Source organism: Neofelis nebulosa, chromosome 5 (genome assembly GCF_028018385.1).
Source record: "Neofelis nebulosa isolate mNeoNeb1 chromosome 5, mNeoNeb1.pri, whole genome shotgun sequence".
Classification (NCBI taxonomy): Eukaryota; Metazoa; Chordata; class Mammalia; order Carnivora; family Felidae; genus Neofelis; species Neofelis nebulosa.
The window spans coordinates 50,996,652-51,017,821 of record NC_080786.1 but is presented as its reverse complement, the minus strand read 5'-3'; the positions used below and the strand labels follow the sequence as shown (position 1 = coordinate 51,017,821).

General features: G+C 36.8%; 1 protein-coding gene across 7 annotated transcripts in view; it reads right to left on the bottom strand.

Moving 5' to 3' along the window:
* Positions 1 to 20,813, bottom strand: part of LEKR1 (leucine, glutamate and lysine rich 1) — a 231,856-nt gene extending 211,043 nt beyond the window's left edge. For 2 of the 7 annotated variants that reach the window (XR_009261911.1, XR_009261912.1), the window contains exons 1-4: positions 19,624 to 20,273; positions 18,895 to 19,001; positions 16,558 to 16,647; positions 2,655 to 2,869 (exon numbers count right to left, since the gene is read on the bottom strand). Coding sequence is in view for 1 of the 7 variants with exons in the window: in XM_058730308.1 (XP_058586291.1) it covers positions 2,655 to 2,869; positions 16,558 to 16,605 (263 nt within the window). In the remaining 6 variants the exon portion in view is untranslated. The other 5 variants (XR_009261916.1, XM_058730308.1, XR_009261913.1 and 2 more) reach the window with 4 other exon arrangements.
* Positions 20,814 to 21,170: the final 357 nt, after the last annotated feature.

Here is a 21,170-nt window from a genome sequence, read left to right as displayed (position 1 = left end):
GAATTTTTATCCTCAAGAATGAGATTAGTGTACTTATAAAAGAAACCTGGAAGAGCTCCCTTGCTTCTTCCACCATGTGAGGACATAGCAAAAACACCAAACCAGGAAAGAGTAGGAGGGAGGAACCCTTCCAAATATGCCAGCACCGTGGGACTTCCCAGCCTGCAAAACTGTCAGAAACAAATAAATAATGTTTATAACCACCCAGTCTATGGTACTTTGTTATAGCAGCCCAAATGGACTAAGACATCCACTGATAAGCAATAGATCAATAGCATAAAACAGAGTCCAGAAATAGACTAGCATAGAAATTACTAGGTGGCATTTCAAATCAAAAGAGAAAGAATGAAAATTTAATGAATGATATTGAGACAAGCCATACATTTCAAAAAGAATAAATATGAAATTATAAATCCACCAGACAAAATTAATTCCAAATAGATTAAAAAGTTAACTAAAACAGCAGTACTATAAAAGTTTTAAACATATGTTGTGTTTTCAACCTGCCTGAATCTAGGTTAGTGTTAGCCAGAGTGAGTTTCTGTTGTTTGCAATCAAAAGAACTTGACACAGAACCTGGACCAGAATTTGGCATGAAATATTAAAAAAATAAAAAATCAACACAGAAAAACACAATAAACAAAAAGATAGGCAAACATGAGGAAATATTAGCAACATATATAAACCAAACATAATGTCCATATTTTATTAAAAACTCCTATAAATAAACAAAAATAAACAAATAACCCAATAGAAATTTTGACAACAGATATGAACAAGTACTTAGTAGAGGAAAAAACAGAAATGTCTAATAAACATGAAAAAATGTTCGACCTCACTAGCAACAAAGAAACACAAATTAAACAACAATGAAAACTCAAGAAAAAAGTAAATTATTTGAAAAAAATTGAAAAACTCTAATATGAACATGTAAGAAAATGGTCTTATAAACTATTGGTCAAATTAACACTATCTTCTCAAAGGACAATTTGGTATACATTTATCAGAATTTTATTTTTTTTAATGTTTATTTATTTATTTTCAAGGGGAGATGGGGCAGAGAGAATCCCAAGCAGGCTCCACACTGTCAGCACAAAGCCCAACACTAGGCTCAATCTCATGAACCGTGAGACCATGATCCGAGACTAAATCAAGAGTCGGATACATAGCTGACTGACTGAGCTACCCAAGCACCCCTATTTATCAGAATTTTAAGTTGGCATTTCCTTTCTTTCAGCAATTTCACTTCTAGGAATTTATCCCATGAAAAACACATGTACACAAGAATATAAATATAAATACTATCTGTAAAAAAAATAAACCTGTAATAAGAAGTATTGGAAATAATCTAAATGTTGAAAAGAAAAATAAGTAAATTATGGCATATTCTTAAGAAGGAAAGTGTAACAGTTAAAAACAAGATTGCTCTATACACACTAACATGGAACAATTTCCAATGTATGTAATTAAGTGGCTCATATATATTAGATATTTTAAAGAAATATATCTATAATAAAAGAAAAGGCACAATAAAGGATCTAGAAAGATATACACCAAACCATTAAAAGCGGTTTTCTCTCCAGTAAGAAGAAAGTAATCAGAATAAAAAGGGAATTCTTTGCCTTTACTTCTGTTTACTTCTTTTATTTTGTGTGTTCATATGACTTATATAATGCAATATTTTATTAAAGAAAGTAAAATGTGAATACCCCAAACAAAAGAATCTCTGCTCTGATAGGCAAAACCCTCCAAATCTAAAATTTTAAGCTGAATACTTCAAGCTTCTTATTTTTCTACTCAAACATTATGAAATAATTTATTATTCAAATTTGAAATTAAAGACACTGTAACAAAATTTTCTTAGTAAAGGTCTAAGAAATATCAGGTTCAACTGAGATTTAATGTAATTATAAAAGCTTATAACAAAATGTAATAGAAGCACTTAATCCTACGAGATTTAACAAAGTTCCTACTTTTACAAAGACATGATATTCACTAAATTCATTAATTCAAAGTTTACTAACATCAACTGTCGATATTTTAAATGGAGAAATATTCACTTATAGGAAAAAGGAAAAGCCATAAAATACCAGCAAAAACCTTTCTATAGAAATGTCTGTATAAACATACTGAAGTGTCGTTAGGCAGACTAAATTGCTGATTAGATTCAGCAGCAATTAGGAACCCAATCTTTAATTTTATTCCAATTTCAGTGACTTAGAATCATGTACCAATTTTAATGTTTTGGCATCCTTTCAAAACATGAAAACCTTATGCTATAAATCTAAATATTCAAGGCCATTTAAAAACAAATGTTAAGTTGCAAAACAACCAAAATTCACCTGATTTCGATAGACAAATCTTTCTAATGATAAATTAAGATATATATCTGGGGAAAAATATAACTTGACCCTTCCCAACTATGACTACTGAATGAACTAGTTTCTAATTATTCAAATAGTAAATATTATGCCTCAAAAGAAATGCTTAAACTATAATAATTAGGTTTAACAATTAGTAATAATTAATGAACAAACATAGGTGTATTAAAGTGTAAGTTATACCTGATATAGAGAAATTCCAGAAAAACATTCAAAGTCTATTTCCTGTACTTTCCTTTCGAACTAAATAAATGACAGAAAAGAATAATATACCTTTCTGTTTTGGATTCATTGTCAATTTTGTACTGTTCAAAATCTTGACTAAGAGACCGTAGCTTTTCTTGAAGTCTCTTTTCACGATCTACACTTCCTTGATAAAATTTCATCTCTTTTTCCATAGCTTTCATTTTTTCTTCCATAGCTTTAAACTCGTGAAGAATTAGATAGCTGACTCCACAGTACTTACAAACTTTTTCTTCAGGGGACATCTAGAAAATAGACATATATACATACATACATTGAAATGATATTTTTAAATTTCTGGCAAAGTTCCACTGAAGATGTTATTGCAACCAGGCTGGTCAAATGAAGTAAATGCACAATGGACTATGCCATGGAGTAATAATTATGATGTTGCTGACATCTGGATAAAATTTTAAAAACTGGCATGACATTGACTCTGACACAGAATCTTGGAATTAAAAAAGGGTCTTTCAGAGTGATTGCTTCTCCATAGTATCTCTAAGAAAGATTTACTCTTGAAATATTTTCCATAAAATAAAACAAAAAATGATGAAAACATCTTTATAATTCTTGTTTTAAGATGAGTTTTCCATGAAGTGGAGAGAAATCGCTGGCCTTTCACCGCCAGCTGCACTGTGATCCTGGAGATGCCTCTTGGCTTTTTCAGATCTTATTTTTCCTCATTTATAAAATTATGGCATTGGACCAAATGAACTCTTAAGTTCCTGTTCAGTTTTAATATTTTATGATTTTTACAGAATTTACAACAGAATTCTCTCATATAACCATAAATAGCAAAAACATTTTAAACCCAATCTCTTCTAACTCTGTTCTTTTCCCTTCAGGTAGGTATGGTTATACCCATTTTATAGATATGGAAATGGAAACCACTGAAGTTAAATAACCAGTTGGTATATGGAGACATTGGGATTAAACCCAGGTCTATCTAAAACCTACCCCCTGTAACCATTTGTGTCATATTTTTCTGCTATGGGTGAGTCAGCTTAACCCTCTTACTTCTTAAATAAATAAGAAGTTCATATATCTCTGGCCAGCATAAGGGCAGTGAAAAATGGAATTCCAGCAAAGTGAAGAGAGAGGTAATTCTTTTTTCTGTCTCAAGTATATAAATATTCCTCAAGTAGACTGTACTCGTCCTGCTATTCAGAAAGGCTAAGAGATGGCTTCATTAAATATTTGCCCCAGGGCACTAAAATGAAAGCAACACTTGTATTCAAGGGGTACTTACTCTTAATGAAAACTCCCTTAAGACTGTAGAAACTGCTCCCACAACTAAGAGTGACACACTTCACCCACCTGTCAATGCCATTACACAAGAGTCAGTTGAAACAAATAACAAATCTTTACATAGTATCATTTTGTTCATCTAAAGTTCAATAACAAAAATTTCAAATTAAAAACTGCAATACTGTGGGATACAGGTGAATGACCACATCAACCATCTAACTGCCAGAGATACCAAATTTACAGATTTGTAAAACAACAAGTTTGAAACAAATCATAAAAGTAACTTGCATACAATCTATTCTAACCTGGATAAGAAGTTATCCAGATTCTATTTCAACCTCCCAAATGATGGGAAACTAGTTTGTAAAGCAGCCTGTTCTATCCTCTGACAGCTTCTCATGCTGACCCCAAATCTGCCTCCCTGGTAAGCGCACTGGCCCTAAATCTCCCAGTAACCATGTGGAACAACCCTAGACCTCGTTCTAATATTTAAAGACAGCTATCAGGAGCACTCCATATCTTCTCTTCTCCAGGTCAAGACTTCCAATTCCTTCAGCTGTTTCCCATATGACATTGTTTTGAATTTCTTCCTTATTCTGAATAATTTTCTCTGAACTTGTTCCAGTGTTCTATACATGTTTCAAAGTTTGGTCCCCAGAATTTAATACTCCAGCACGGTTGGTCTCACTAAAACAGAGTAAGAGAGGGCTCAAACTTCCCTCATTCTAATATCTCATAAGTAATATCATTGGTAGTATCTTCTAATGCAACCTTCGTTCACAACAGTCTTTTCTATTTTTTATACGTTGATATTATATATTATTACTTGCTTTTGTGTTAAATAAAGCACCTATTAAAAAAATGCTTCAGTGTGAAACCATCTTTCATTATATTAAATATACCAATCTATTCCTTCTCAGCTATGTTTGCTTTTTTAGAGAATTCACCTTCTACAGTCCTGGCTGCTCTGGTAATGTGACTAAATCTCCCTCCACCCATCAACCGTAGCCATGGCTGACTGGGGGATGAGGACTGGATATCAGACCTAGAAGAACCAAGCCCTAGGCTGGGATGAGCCAACCAGACTTGTAAGTGTTGAAGACCCAGGTATTTGGGACACCTTTAGGGCAGCCTGAATGGAGACGGATCTTCCACACAGAGTTAGCCACATTACTGGAATGAGAGAGAAGGGTGAGCAGACATACACAGACAAGATGAGACAAAGATAATCTGGATCCAAAGTAAGAAAGGAAAAAAGGAACCAATGACCTTCAAATTCCTCACTTCAGTTACTCGTGCAACCTAGCTTCCCTACCTGTCCTTTGGGATCCATGCCCAATCTTCCTGCACTATTCTCTTTCCTCCTTATACTACCTATTTCTTGCAACCAATAACCCTCATTCTATTGTGTATCTGGTTTTTCAGATTGAAGTGCAGAAAATTAAATTATAATTATAATGTAAGTAAATTAATAACATATATATCTGCACATACATATCTTAGACACACATATATCTTTTTCTTTTTTTTTAAGTTTTATTTTTATTTTGAGAGAGAGAGAGTGGGGATGGGGCAGAGAAAGAGGGAGATACAGAATCCAAAGCAGGCTCCAGGCTGTGAGCTGTCAGCAGAGGCCAAAGTGGGGCTCGAACCTACGAACCACAAGATCATGACCTGAGCTGAAGTCGGAAACTTGACCAAATGAGCCACCCAGGTGCCTCTGACACACATGTATCTTAAAGATATGTATGTGTTAGACTCCCTTTATGTATTGACTTGGTGTGCAGGAAATTCTAAGCTTTGTGTCTCTTTGAAAATTGATCCTTATAAGCTGTTTTCTCCATCTAATTCATTGATTTAAAATGTTGAATATGACAAAACTGAGGAAAGAACTCCATAGCATGTCATATCTACTTGGTTGATACTGATCTATTACTCAGCACATTTGAAGAGTTGAAGGTACAACTTTTCAATTGATTATTAATCTAGCCAATTATTTTTTTTAATTTTTTTTTAATTTTTTTTTCAACGTTTTTTATTTATTTTTGGGACAGAGAGAGACAGAGCATGAACGGGGGAGGGGCAGAGAGAGAGGGAGACACAGAATCGGAAACAGGCTCCAGGCTCCGAGCCATCAGCCCAGAGCCTGACGCGGGGCTCGAACTCACGGACCGCGAGATCATGACCTGGCTGAAGTCGGACGCTTAACCGACTGGGCCACCCAGGCGCCCCTCCAATTATTTTTATAATCAGCCTATATTTACCCATATTGTCTTCAGGAATATTATGGCAAACTCAGTCAAATGTCTTCATAAAGTCTATACATTCTATAGCTACTATAGCTCTTAGACCTAGTAACTGTATACAACATCCACATGCTGATTCTCTTAATAAACATAAAATTGGCTCAAGGGTTACTGTTTTCTCTAGTATATCCTCACAAACCATCTTTTAATAAATACGTTCTAGTATATTGTCTGGAACTGAAATTGAGTTCACTGGTTATAATTTATGGCCATTTTATACCTGGAATGGCATTTGTATGTTATCCTCTTACTCTCTATGTGTTCTCAAAGATCACCAAGAGTAGCTCCACAATCACATTCAAAGGTACTATCAGTCCCTGGGAATATAACTTATCTAGGTCAAGAGACCTGAACTAATTCAGAACAGATGGGTATTTTCTTATAATCCCTTTGCTCTTGTGAGTTTTGGTTCCTTCTCATCAATTTGAAAATTATATTGCTTACTTGAAGGCACTTTCATTCCTAACCTTATGCCTATTAATCACAGTTCTTGCCCAGATTCTGGCAAAATGCTTTATCTTCATTCTAAAGAAAACTCTTGCTAGGTGGAGCTCATCTGCAGCCTGATGTACAAAACAGAAACAGTATAAACTTCACAGCTACAAAAGCTATTAGAATGTTATTCTAATATTCTAAACAGCAATCAAGGCAGGGGCAGGTAGAGCAGAAATACATAAAGTAATACATTTTATAGAATAGGTATTCTAGAAGTTCAGCAAAGAATACCCAAAAAATGATATCATGAGCTAGAAAACAAGACAACCAAATTACAAAAGAATAAGCCCATAAGAAGAGTCTCCAGAATTCACCTAGTACGATCTAAATTAGTGAATGATCTATGTTAGATAAGTATATTGAACAAAAGTTTTCAGTATTATTAACTTGTAAACAATTTTTCATAAGCAAAAATACAACAGAAAAAAATGCAATAACACTTTCAAATTCTTAGTGTTTGTATGGGCTAATTACTTAGGATATTTCTGTGAAGCTTGAAAAATTATGAAATACTATAATTATATTCCCACATGAAGTAAGTAAAAGTTATCTGTTTTTTGTGAAATATAATTTGTGCTTCACTCTTATAACTTGGTATTATGTCATCATTTTCTAAGTAAAATAATGACATGCTGTCGTTCTTGACAAAAGACCTATATCATGAGCAGGATATTTTTGCTTTCTACAAGACATGCTTTGGAGGAGGCATCAACAAATGCAGTATATTAAACAAATGTAGAGTCATTTAAAAATAAATTACAGGGGTGTCTGGGTAGACCAGTCAGTTAAGTATCTGACTCTTGATTTTGGTTCAGGTCATGGCTCACGGTTTGTGAGATCAAGCCCCATTTCTGCACTGTCAGTGCAAAGCCTGCTTGGGATTCTCTCTCTCTCTCTCTCTCTCTCTCTCTCTCTCTCTCTGTCCCTCCCCGACTTGCACTCTCTTTTTCTCTCCCAAATAAACATTTTTTAATAAAATTTTAAAAATTATAAACTTCTCAAATGTGGTATTTGTACTTTTAAAATTATAGTTACGGTAACACCTTAGATTGTGAGTAACGTGTTCTGCAAACAGGCAAACATTTCTAATAAATTTTAATTTGATAAACGAGTGATGTCTTACAATATGAGTAGTACGTGACGCCGAACATCATATAATCACAACTGAGCCAATGGTTCTCTCTCTGTCACTGTGGGATTGCAGGTGATCATCTCCCATGCTCAGATGCTCAGTCTCAGGTCACACTGTTTGGCACAAACCAGTGATTTTTTTCAAAATGTTGGAAGGTGCCCACAACTGGCATCAGTGTATTTTTTGTCACTTCAAAGCACCCATGGACAGTCTTTTGCTTTTCTACACAAGAATAAGCTTAGGAAGGCTTTGCTTCATTCTAGGTCAGGCTGTCTGCAGATGGAGACCCTTTCCTCTGTGGCCTTATTACCAGTTACATTAAATACAGTATATGACAAGAGTTTATTAATGCCATACTGTAGTCAACATCTGTGCCAGCGTATACAATGGCACCCCACGTAGAGAAAGATTGAAAAGAAAGGTGGTAAGAAGGAGTTAATTGCAGTGGAAGTTAAGAAGGAAATCATCGAGAAGTATGAACAAGGTATGCAAGTGGCCAAAATTACAACATTTTGTAAGCAGTGTATGTCTACAGAGAAGAAAATTTATTACAACATTTTGTAAGCATCTCGTCTACAGAGAAGAAAAAGGCAGAGGAATCCCTCACTTCAAATGAGATTAGGGAGATGTGTAAAATCTGGAAATAGTGTAAAATTTTGTAGAAAAGCACCACTCAAATAAGGCTATAGCAGTGCAAGCAATGAAATTGTTCAATGACAATGCAATGTCACATTTCTGTGAAATCCTCGAAAGGAAGCAAGAGCAAGTGTCATTGGATAGGTTCCTTGTTAAAACTGCACAAAAAGAAAAAGATTCCATTGAGCCAATAGATAGCAGTGATTCCCTTAGTGATACTGGAAGTTGTCCTACACAATAACCCTCCTCTCTCTTGTCTCCCTCACACCAGCCATGAAGGTTTTCAAAGGTAAGTACAGGTTAACTTATTTTTCTTTATATTTTGTATTTTATTTATTATTTTTCATTATATTACCATACTGTAATCATTTTTATATGAATATTTTTGGGTTGCAGAATGAATCATCTGAGTTTCCATTATTTTTTATTGGGAAATTTGCTTTGATATACAAGTGCTTTGGATTACAAGCATGTTTCTGAAATGACTTATGCTTGCAAACCAAGGTTTTACTGTATTTAATATAGAAGTGATGCAAGTTTTTTAAAAGGTTAAATTAGGCTTCAAATCCTTTTCAAAGCTCCTGTCTGTGCTTGAACTAGAAAAGGCACTCCAGTAACCTCCTGCAGCCCAGCTGAACTATTCTCTGCTCTAAAACTGTTCCTTCTTTCTTCTCCCACCCATCCCATGCTTGTTGTACTTGGATAAGGAGGAAAGAAACAGATAAACTATTCTATAAAGGAGGAAAGAAACAGATAAACTATTCCATAACACAGTATAAAATGTGACCCCTTCTAAGAGGTTCTCCACTTAAAAAGATGCAAAGAGGGTCTAGCCAGTGAATTTCATTTGGTTTGGGAGAAACATTTTAAGACAGAACAGTGGACCTTTTGAATCACCAGTTATACAGGCCACCTGACCATTTCATAAGGCCATCAGGACCCTTCCTTATCAATAAGTCAATTTGCTATACAACCAATTTAAAGATCAATTTTGTATAGAACATCTACAAAAACCCCTATAGCAACATAGGAGCAATAGTGAAAAAGTGAGTGTTTTTTTCACCTATTATCAGGAATAAGGCAAGGATATATATTTATTCTCTCTGCTCATATTCATCATAATGCTGCAAGTTCTAGCCAGAGCAAGAAGGCAAGAAGTAAATGCCAAGAAAGAAAAGAAAAGAGAAAAGAAAAGAAAAGAAAAGAAAAGAAAAGAAAAGAAAAGAAAAGAAAAGAAAAGAAAAGAAGGGAAGGAGGATGGAATGAAGGAAGGAAGGAAACTGTCCCTAATTTGAGCCGACATGGTTGCCTACATAGAAAATCCTGAAGAATCTACAATAAAACTCCTAGAACAAATAAGTTCAGCAAGGTCAATGATTGAAGATAAACATAAGAAAAACAATTGTATTTGTATACACTACCAGTGAACACATGGACAGTGAAATTAAAAATACAACACCAATAATGATTGCTCAAAAAAATGAAATGCTTAGGCTTAAATCTAACAAAACATGTACAGTAGTTGTATGCTAAAAACTATAAAATGCTGATGAAAAAATCAAAGAAGATCTAAATAAACAGAGAGACATACTGAAGACTCAAAATATTAAAGATAGCAATTATCCCCAAATTTATAGGCTTAATGTAATTCTTATCAAAATTTCAGCAAGATTTTTTCTTAAGATATAGACAGGATTCTCAAATTTATATGGAAAGGCAAAGAAACTAGAAGAACCAGAACAATCTTAAAAAAAATAAAGTGGAAAGAATCATTTTATCTGATTTCAATACATACCGTATTGTTATAGTAATAAGACTGTGTGGTATTAACAAAGGGACAGACACAGAGATCAATGGAATAGAATAATGAACCCAGAAAAAGATCTGCATAAATATGCCAAATTGATTTTCTGCAATGATGCAAAAGCAATTCAGTGAAGGAAAGATTGTCTTTTCAATAAATGGTGCTGGAACAATTGGATACCCATAAGTTAAAAGGAAGAAGTTAAGGAGGGATGGAAGGAAGGAACTTAAACTAAACCTCATACCCTATATAAAATTAACTCAAAATGATTATGGACTTAAATGTAAAACATAAAAATATGATTTTAGAAGGAAAAAAAACCTAGGAGATTATCTTCAGGATTTTCTAGGCAAAGAGTTCTTATACTTGATACCAAAAGCATGATCCATAAATGGAAAAATTGATAAGCTGGATTTCATCAAAATGTGAAACTTGTGCTCTGAAAAGGACCCTGTGAAGAGGAGAAAAATACAAGCTACAGATTGGGAAAAAAATATTTACAAACCACATATCTGACAAAGGACTATTATCTAGATTACAAAAAGAACTCTCAAAACTCAACAATTTAAGGAAATCCAATTAGAAAACACATGGTCAAGGGGCGCCTGGGTGGCTCAGTCAGTTAAGCGTCTGACTTGGGTTCAGGTCATGATCTCAACGGTTCATTAGCTTGAGCCCCCATTGGGCTCTGCTGTCACAGCAGCCCTCTTCGGATCCTCTGTCTCTCTCTCTCTCTGCCCCTCCGCTGCTGGTGCCACACACACTTTCACAAACAACTGCGCTCTCTCTCACTCTCTCTCAAAAAATAAAATAAACACTAAAAAAATTTTTTTAACTAAAAGAAAGAAAACACATGGTCGAAAGACATGAAGAAACATTTCACCTAAGAGGATACAGATTCCAAATAAGCACATGAAAAGCTACTCATTGTTAGCCATTAGGAAAATGCAAGTTAACACCAAAATGAGTTATCACCATATACCTATCAGAAAAGCTAACATAAACACTAATGGCAACATCAAATTCTGGTAAAGATGCAGAGAAGCTGGCTCACTCATGCATCGCTGGCGAGAATGTAAAATGGGACAGCCCAAACTGGAAAAGTTTGACAGTGTCTTAAAAAACTAAACATGCAATGCAACTACTGTACAACCTAGCAATTGCACTCTTGGGCATTTATTCCAGGAAAATGAAAACATATGTTCGCATAAAAACATACACATGAACACTTACAGCAGCTTTATACATAATAGGCAAAAACTGGAAAAAAACCAGATGTCCCTCAATAGGTTAAACAAACTGCGCAGTACCTTTAGATTGTGGAATACCTCTCAGCAACAGAAAGAAATAAACTACTGATACATGCAACAACCTGAATAAAGCTCCAGAGAATTACACTGAGTGAAAAATCTAATCCCAAAGGGTTATATATTGCATTATTCAATTTAGGTAACATCTTGAAATGACATAATTACTGGAGATCGATGGTTCCCAAGGGTCATGAATTGGGGATGGGAGGTGGGGTAATGGAGGTATGTGAAGAGGTAGGTTGAGGTAAATGCGACTATAAAAGGGAAACATGAGCAATTCTTGTTGTGATAGAACTGTTCTACATCCTGACTGTATCAATGTCAATATCCTGGTTGTGAAAGCGTAGTATGGTTTTGCCAGATGTTACCACTGGAGGCCATGGGGAAAGACAGGGAAGATGGGGAAGATGGGGAAGATGGGGAAGAAGAAGCTGGCATCTCTTAGTATGATTTCTTGCAACTTCACGTGAATCTACAATAATCTCGAAATAAGAAGTTTACTTGTAAAACAATAAAAATAAAAATAAATCAATCTGGGACTAAAATACAGAGATTAATCCATAAAGAAATTTTAGTGAACAATGTTAAGAAATGTTGGCTTCAGACATAAATTATATATGACACACTTATGTTTATATAAATATGCTTCTAAAGTGTATTTCCTTCAATACCTATTTTTCCACTGGGAAACCTCACCTTAGTAGACTCCATGACCCTCTGTGGCCTGCCAACAGAAGTATTTTAGACTCAAAAAAAAAAAAAAAAGAAAAAAAGAAAAGAAAAGAAAAGGATTTTGGACTACAAATTGACAACTGGAGATTTTTCAAGATTTTAGGTCATAATATTAACAGAATAGTTTCTCCAAAAATCACATAACTTCCTATTCCTTTTGTCATTAGACTTTAAGACTAAAATTGCTTCAAAACACAACACACATACCCACGCCCACACATAAATATCACTACTTTTCCAGGATGCTAGTGCTAACATTTCTATGACCATATTCTCTTTGTTTTTCCTTTAACTCAACACAAAATCTGACCCTAGCCACAGTGGCCCAAAATGACCTGGAAAATTACGTTTATTTTTTCTGGCAATGACAATCTGTGCTTGGAAATATAAAACTGTTATTCTGAATAAATTTCAAAGTTCCAAAGTACTAAAATTACTTTACTGAAACAGGACGAAATGAGCTGTTACTGCTAGGGAAAGGGATTGTTATCCCAGAAAGAACAGTGTGCACTCCAGCCTGCACCACCACTTGTGTTTTGTAAAATAAACAATTCTGGTCTCTTTATTTTACTTTGTGTTCTGTGGTAATAAATATCTCCTGAAGCTAAAAATCCTATTACAAGTGTTCATTTTGTCACCATTAAAAAAAAAACCAAGAGATCAGTTTTACTTTTTGCAAAGTAACTAGTTTTTCCACAGTTTGTTGGAGTTGTTTTGACTTCTGCATATGTCCCCTGGTGAAAACAGCAAAAGGAAAGTTGTTCGTTGCTTTGTTTCTAAAAAGAGAACTCCGTATGTCTATAATATCAGTTGACATTCAGGAGGGGAATAAATATAGAATTATTACTTTGCTGATCTATAAGTACTGTTCAAGTTTTAAATCATGGCAATAATGTCCTAAACTTAGAACAAGTTCATTCTGCTTCCAGAATGTTGGATAACAATTCTAGCAAAGCTGTTGGATATTGGAGGTCAGAGACAAGTAAGAGTTAGTTCAGTCTAGAGAGAGTAGATTCAGAGATATAGTCTAAGTACACACGGAAGTGAACTGTAGAGTCTAGCAGCAGACAAAGCGGGCAAGTGTGGTCCTGCTCTCCAGTACACAAGCCTGTTTTATATTTTCTGCCACTTAGGGATATGGAAGTCTGAGGCATGTCTGATGCTTGGTCAGAAACTGTGACAAAAAGCAAAAAGATTTAAGAATGAGAGTCAAAAGATTACTTTATTCTTTCTTCTCTAAGATTTCCTAAGAAATGAGACCAGGGGGAAGTAATCTAACATTAGGCTTCTAATCAGGCAATGGATTCTTTCAATATAACTGAATGTCATCAGCATTCTTCTCCCTACTTTCCCCACCACCTTTACTTTTTCTTGCAACTCTATTACTACCTGTTTTGCTATTAATAATAGAGTGTAATACACCTTCACATTCCTTACCATGTATCTTTCATGTGATTTATTGACCATCTATTTCCAGATCATACAGCAAAAGTATAGAAAGAAATAAACAGGAAAGGCTCACCTTCTCTTCTACACTAACTTTCCTTGCCTAGACACAGAAAAGAAAAAGAAAAAAGTAAAGAAAGAAACACAGCAGAAGCTTTTCTAGAAAGAAGAGCCACATAAGAACTAATATAAAAAGTTAACAGAAGATTAAAAAAAAAAAAAAGCCTTTGAAAGACCTGTCACCACCTACTGACCTACACACCTCAGTTATTTGTTCATCCAATAGAGAAATGAGCACAATTTCAAAGCCATGTGGGAAAAATGATTTGTTTTCTTCATCTTAATAATGCAGTGGTTCTAATCTGAGGTATTCCTATTAGCATTGTAAGCTATATACCTATTTAACATGATTCTGTATGAAATGATGTATGCAAGTTGACTAAATAGATATACTGCCCGATCAGTAAGCAATTTAACAAGTTACATAATGGACAATCTAGATGAATCAAACATAGGTAAGAAGTTGTGAAAAAGAAATAACTGACTTATTCTTGGACTGTGCTTTAATAGGCTGTGGCTACATGTACACATTTTTGTTGCTTTATAATCAAGCCCAAAACAGTCCCTAGCACATAATATGCACTTGATAAATATTTGTGGTATAAATGTATCTAACTTGAGTCTGAAAAAGTGCAGAGCTGCATTTTACATTCTAAACATTCAGCAGGACCAGGGCTACAATCAGCATAATTGTCCAGGGACTTAGGCAGCTGAGTTTTTCCTGATGTCCCTCCTCTGCACTGTATGGACAACTGTCTGCCATTCCTGCCTTGAGAATAGAACTGTAGATTCATGAAAGGTTTGGTTTTTATCATTTTTAAACGATTTACTTATATAGCACCTTAAACATGAGAAAAAGGCATTTTACAATTCTCATAAAAATCTTGTCAAAATAAATACATACCTAACTTGGCCAGCTTTTTTTCACCAGTAAGTTTCTGTTACGTTGGCCTAGGATGCCCTATTCCCCATCTGTATATAGAAATACTCAGCTTTCAAGGGCCAATCCCAATTCTGTCACCCACATAAAGCTCCTCCCTTGACCATCCTCCCCCACCTGTCCAAATCAAAGAAGATACTACCTTATATGATATTTAAACCATATACTGTTTTTTACAGTTATTTTAAAAAAATGTTTAATGTTTATTTTTGAGAGACAGACAGACAGAATGTGAACAGGGGAGGGGTAGTGAGAGAGGGAGACACAGAATCTGAAACAGGCTCCAGGCTCTGAACTGTCAGCACAGAGCCCAATGCGGGGCTCAAACTCACAGACCGTGAGATCATAACCTGAGCCGAAGTCGGACGCTCAACCGACTGAGCCACCCAGGCGCCCCTGTTTTTTAGAGTTATTTTTTCATGTCATTATATATCCTCTTCCTTGGGATCTGCAGTATGGAAATTGTTTCTTCCAGACTGTTTTGTTTTGTGTCTTTTAATCTCTACCATACCAGCTTAGTATTTGCAAGGAACTCAGTTGAGGGAGAGAAGAAGGATATTCCATGTCTTCAAACACATATAAGCACCATTTCTCAGATAAGCATAGCATAGTTAAGCTCTCTCTGTGCTTACTATCTCTTATGTCCAATTTAAAAGGCGAAGCAAATTAAATGCAATGGTTTAAAAGGTCTTTTTCTGGGCTTTTCCTTTCCAGTGCCTGCTAGGTTGCATTTTACATAAATCTGAAGGACATGCAGTAACATTAAGCATTAAGTTAAATCAATGGCATGATTAATGCTAACAGGCAGCCCAAAGCAACATGCACAAAGGATAAAAGCATATCTGAGGGATGACTACAATTTTTAATTAAAAAGTAACGGATTGGTGGTTAATTAAGAGTTGACTGTAGATTTACTGAAAACCCTCAATGATTAATGATAGTTAATGTTTGAGGTTTTAATTCACAATCTGTCAATCAGTTTCAAAGAGACGTTTTAAACATTATACTGTTAACAATGTGTGCATTGCCAAACTAAATACAGGATAAATGCTTCTGCCTGAGGACAGATATGAACTCACAGGGAGGAGAGCAGGATAGAAACTGAAAATTTTTTAACCAGATTCAATGAGTTGATATATATGAAAGGGTTTAAAACAGTGCCTGGTACATGATAAGTGGGAAGAATTGAGGTGAAATTGAAACAGACCCTTATATGGAGAGACACAAAAATTTAGCATATCACAAAATGTTACAAACTAACTGTAGGTGCTATAATGTTTTACTACTAATTATTTGCTACTAATTATTTGTTTTTGCAAATAGGGGGATCGCTTAAAATTTTAAACAGACCCGTTTATTTCCATTTTTCAAGCAAGTTTTTTTTTTTTTCTGAAAAGCTGCCAAAAAAATATATATCTAACTATAGTATTTGGACATTCCTGAGGCCCTCTTTTCACAAGAGCTCCACAAACAGCTGGTCAAATACTGTGCTGAAATTATAGATGTCTTCCTTCACAGGTCAAACATTCTTTGCACTGAATTGAATTCTACAATCTGGCCATTATGATTGTTCCCCTTACACTCCATGAATTAATTGCAGATCCCCTGGCCAAAATAAATATAAAACCTCTGAAATCACTCCCCCAGGTTTTATTACTATCTACCTTTTTTTTATATATAAATTTTTTAAATGTTTTTTATTTATTTTTGAGACAGAGAGAGACAGAGCATGAGCAGGGGAGGGGCAGAGAGAGGGGGAGATATTACTATCTACCTTAAAATGCTCTCAATGTTATGCTTTAATAACACAATATAATACCATACCTTTTGGATTTCTTCAGGTAATGCGTGCATGGGGATGTGACGATCCATAATTTCTCAAAATATGCAGAGGGAGTTCTGAAGTAAAATAATCTAAAAACATTGATGGCAATGGTCAGAATTGAAATTATGAATAACATTCAAATTAAAAGCTATAAATTCTTGGAGTAATGAGAGATAAATGGTGATAACTTTTAACAGTTATTTCATCAACTCAGTATTAAAAGGTACAACTGGACCTTTTCAATTAATTACGCCAATAGAACAGGAAAGATAACAGATGACTAAGTCAGAAATATTTTCTTCCTTTAGAACTTTATAGTCTAATTGTAATTTCTCTGGTGGTTTATTACTAATTACTTGTTTTGCAAATACAGAATAAATGTTAATTTTTTTTAATTGTTGTTAATGTTCATTTATTTTTGAGAGAGACAGAGTGTGAGTGTAGGAGGGGCAGAGAAAGGAGACACAGAATCCAAAGCAGGCTCCAAGTTGTCAGCCCAGAGCCTGACGCCGGGTTTGAACTCACCAACCGTGAGATCATGACCTGAGCTGAAGTTGGACACTTAACCGACTGAGCCTCCCAGGCACCCCTAAATGTCACTTAAAATTTTAAACAGACTCATTTATTTCTGTTTTCTTTTTTTTAAAGGGTTTTTTCCAAAAAGCTAATAGAAAAATATCTAGGGGCGCCTGGGTGGCTCAGTCAGTTAAGCGGCCGACTTCGGCTCAGGTCATGATCTCGCAGTCCGTGAGTTCGAGCCCCGCGTCGGGCTCTGTGCTGACCGCTCAGAGCCTGGAGCCTGTTTCGGATTCTGTGTCTCCCTCTCTCTGACCCTCCCCTGTTCGTGCTCTGTCTCTCCCTGTCTCAAAAATAAATAAAACGGTAAAAAAAAAAAAAAAAAAAAGAAAAGAAAAATATCTAAATATAGTATTTTAGTTCAGCAGATAAGAAAAACAATTGTGACATGAATGCTGGTTTAAAGGATGAAGTACAAAAAATATTTAGAGTTATCAGATTAAATATGATATGCAGACACTGAAAAGTCATGAAACTATGAGACGTGCTAATTTTACTCAAGATGAGCATTTATATAATTTTATGCAGATATTTTACCTAAATAAATTTTCATTTCTAATATAATAATTCAACATAAAATCCTATTACTACTTTCATAAAACCACACAAGATGAATGGAAGGAACACTTTTGGTTCTTTTTTTTTTTAAGTTTATTTATTTATTTTGAGAGAGAGAGAGAGAGAGAGAGAGAGAGAGAGTATGAGAACGGGGAAGGGGCAGAGAGAGAGGGAGGGAGAGAAAATCCCAAGTAGGCTTCGCACGGTCAGTGTGGAGCCTAATGCGGGGCTCAAACTCAAGAACCAGGAGATCATGACCTGAGCTGAAATCAAGAGTCAGAAACCAACTGAGCCACCCAGGCGCCCCTGGTTTTTTTGTTTGTTTGTTTGTTTTTTTATCTTTCCCAAATATGGAGAAAGAACACACAGTCCAGTTTCATGAGAGATGCTTATATATTCATCTAAGGACTTGAGGGGCAGAAAGGAGGCAGCAGAGAGGATACAGGCACAATTCCATAGCAATGAAGAAAGTCTGAGGGCTGGGAGTGGTAGACTAGGAACAACCGAGGAGTTCAGCAAAGAAAGATGTCTTATCTTTCTGGTGGGAGTGGCGAATTAGGGAAGGCTTCCTGAAGCTGTTTTTGATCAGAGCAGGATTTTGACACAAAGATAGACTAAAGAGGCACAGTACTCTATCAGAGACAGCAACCCAGGCACAGCGAGGTGTCAGGGAAATTGTAGTTAACAAAAGTTCCTGGAGCGGCAGTTTTTTGTTTTTTTTTTTTTTAAGTCGCGCAACCATTGGTGGAAAGGAAATTCCCCATCCCCTTGTGTTAGCACAAAGCCTGTTGTTTTAATGAGCTGCTGTTTAGAACAAATAACTAATGAGCTCTCTTCCCATATAAACATAATATGTATGTTTGGTAAAGTTAACTAGAGTTAACTATGGGGGTAAAGTTAACTGCCATAGCTAACATAGGCCCACACAGTCAAGTACATAATAATCTGACGTTTGGCAGACTGTGATATGGCAAGAGCTCGTTATTCACAGAAGGCTCATTATTCTCTCTTCTGCCATTTTACAATGGACTTACCATCAGTAAATAAGATGACATTATCTTAATTAAACTCTACTGGGAGTACAATTTTTCCTAAAATTGCCAACTAAATCTCCTTTTTAAATTCCACCCATAAAATTATTTGAGAGCATGGATCTAGTGACAGCATAAACAAAGGACCAGTGGAACATATTTGTTTAGTACCTTCTTTATCTGTAAAGGTATTCCAACTTTGGGTCCTTCTTATATAGCAAGTAGGAAAATTTGGCAGGTTCTGATTGAAGAAAATACTGCCAACCCAGAAAATCTCTCTACAATGCAGAAAGAAAACAATTTTATTATTGAGTAAGCATTTAACTAGACTGTGATGCACATCAGAGCCAATCTGCTAACGAGACTACAAAGACAGAAAGCTCACTTTTTTTTATATACAGCCATGTAGATACAATCCATTACATATACGTTCTCAAGAGAAAAGGTAACTCGTCCTCAACACAGTGGGCTACACACTTTCATAGTTCGTTTCCAATTCACCTAGTGATTGAAGTAGCTATCTGCACTGGTTAATTGCGATTGTTTTAAGGAATACAAATCCCTGTGATAGAATCCGTGGTTTCTAAAGGAAGGAGTCGAGGGAGAAAGTACCAAAGGTGATAAGGAAACAGGGACGCCGTCTTCCTTGATGTTTACATTTTAAAGAGATGGTTCCCACGTCCTCAAGAAAAACATTCTGGGTCTTTAAAAAGATTTGCATACGTATTAAACGAATAGAGGCCTTCACAAATTTACGGAATTTCTCAAGAAAAGGAAAGAAAAAAGTCTTTCACCCACGGCAACACGTAGGTGGAAAAATTTTTAACTTTTTTACTTTACTCTTACATTGTTTTGTATGTTTTATCAAACTAGTTTCTTTTATTCTTTCACATTACGTACATGTAGACTGCCCTTCAGCGAGAAGTGCGGTGAAACTGGCAGCAGCCACGTAAGTATTTGTGAACCTGCTCTCTTAACAGGATCGTGAAGAAGATGTCGAAAATACAGAAACGTCCTTGACTGTTCACTTCCGATTCCCTTCCCTCACAGCAGTGTCACGCTGGGCCATTAACTCACGTCCAGCTTTCAGGCCCTTCCGTAAAGAACTATTCCCCTGGCGTGAATCACCCGCAAATGAGCAGATCAGCGTCAGGTGAAACGGAGTTCACGCTCTAAGACATTCCTGAAGAGGCGGGATTTTCCGAATAGAAACCAACTGCAAGGCCAGCCAAAACTGCTTGGATGGGTTTTAAAACCCGTCCCTTCCTAACCCCGCTCCCTCGGGACCTGCTGTGGCAGGAAGAGGAGGAGGAGGGTGCGGGGGTGAGGCCGAGCGGCGCTCTCAGAGGGAGTAGAGGACTGGCGGGCTGGCGGAAGCTGTGCCGGGGCCGCAGAGAGGGGCGGAGGGAACGCTCGGAAGCCCCAGCCCCTCGCCGCGGCGCCTCGTCTCAACTTTCCTGCCCTCTCCCCCGGTGCCAGCACGCCTCCGCTCCGGAACTGCGTCCCGGGGGGCTGGGTAGGCGGGGGACTCAAGGAAGTCATTCATTGTCTCTCACCTAGACCTCGACTCCCAGTGCGAACGGCTTTCCCGGTCTCCCGGGAGACCGTGCTACACGTCTGCCCGACGTCAGGGCGCGGTGACGTCACGGCCCACGCCCCTCGCCAACTCGGAGGGGCCTCCCTTGCCCCGCCCCGGGCCACACGTGCCGGGCGGAAGCGGGAAAGCTGGCGGTGGGGTTGAGAGGAAAAGGCTTGTTTTTATGCTGAGCGCTGTGTGAGAGAAGGGAGGGTCGCAAAGGGCAAGGCAGAGGAGGGCGGGCTGGAGTCGCGGTAGAGGCTGCTGGGAAGGAGGGAGATGTCCCTAGCCCCAAGACTAGATTAGAGAGAGAGACACTGCCTGCGGTGGAGGCCCAAGTCCGTGTACCTCTGACCCCAGGCTCTAGAGCCCGTGTGGCGGAGACAGCAGTGGGCAATCATTGTTCTTGAGCGGAAAGAAGAGAAGCCTGTAGAGGTCATGGGTGTAAAGGGAAGCGCTGGGCATTGCAGCGAAGGCAATTGAGAAGGCGTTAAAATTTTCATTCTAGCTCCAAAGTAGTCAAGATGTAAGGCTTAGTTCAGAAGGTATCTTCAGACCGCCTACTCACAAGTTGTTTATTTATAGAAGGCTGGTCACGTTTGCAAGTGACTTACTTTCCTTCCTTCATAAAGCAAGTATTTACTGACATACTACTAAGAGATGAGCACTGCATACCAGAATGGGGTGATGCTCTGTAACTAACCCAGGTAGGGGCAGCTATTGGTATGATTTTCAAGTGACTCATTAATAACCCCAATCTCTCCTGAATACATGAAGTCAAAAATGCAGCTCTGGGGCCACTGGGTGGCTCAGTCGGTTAAAGCGCCAACTCTTCATTTGGGCTCAGGTCATGATATCACCGTCATGGGAT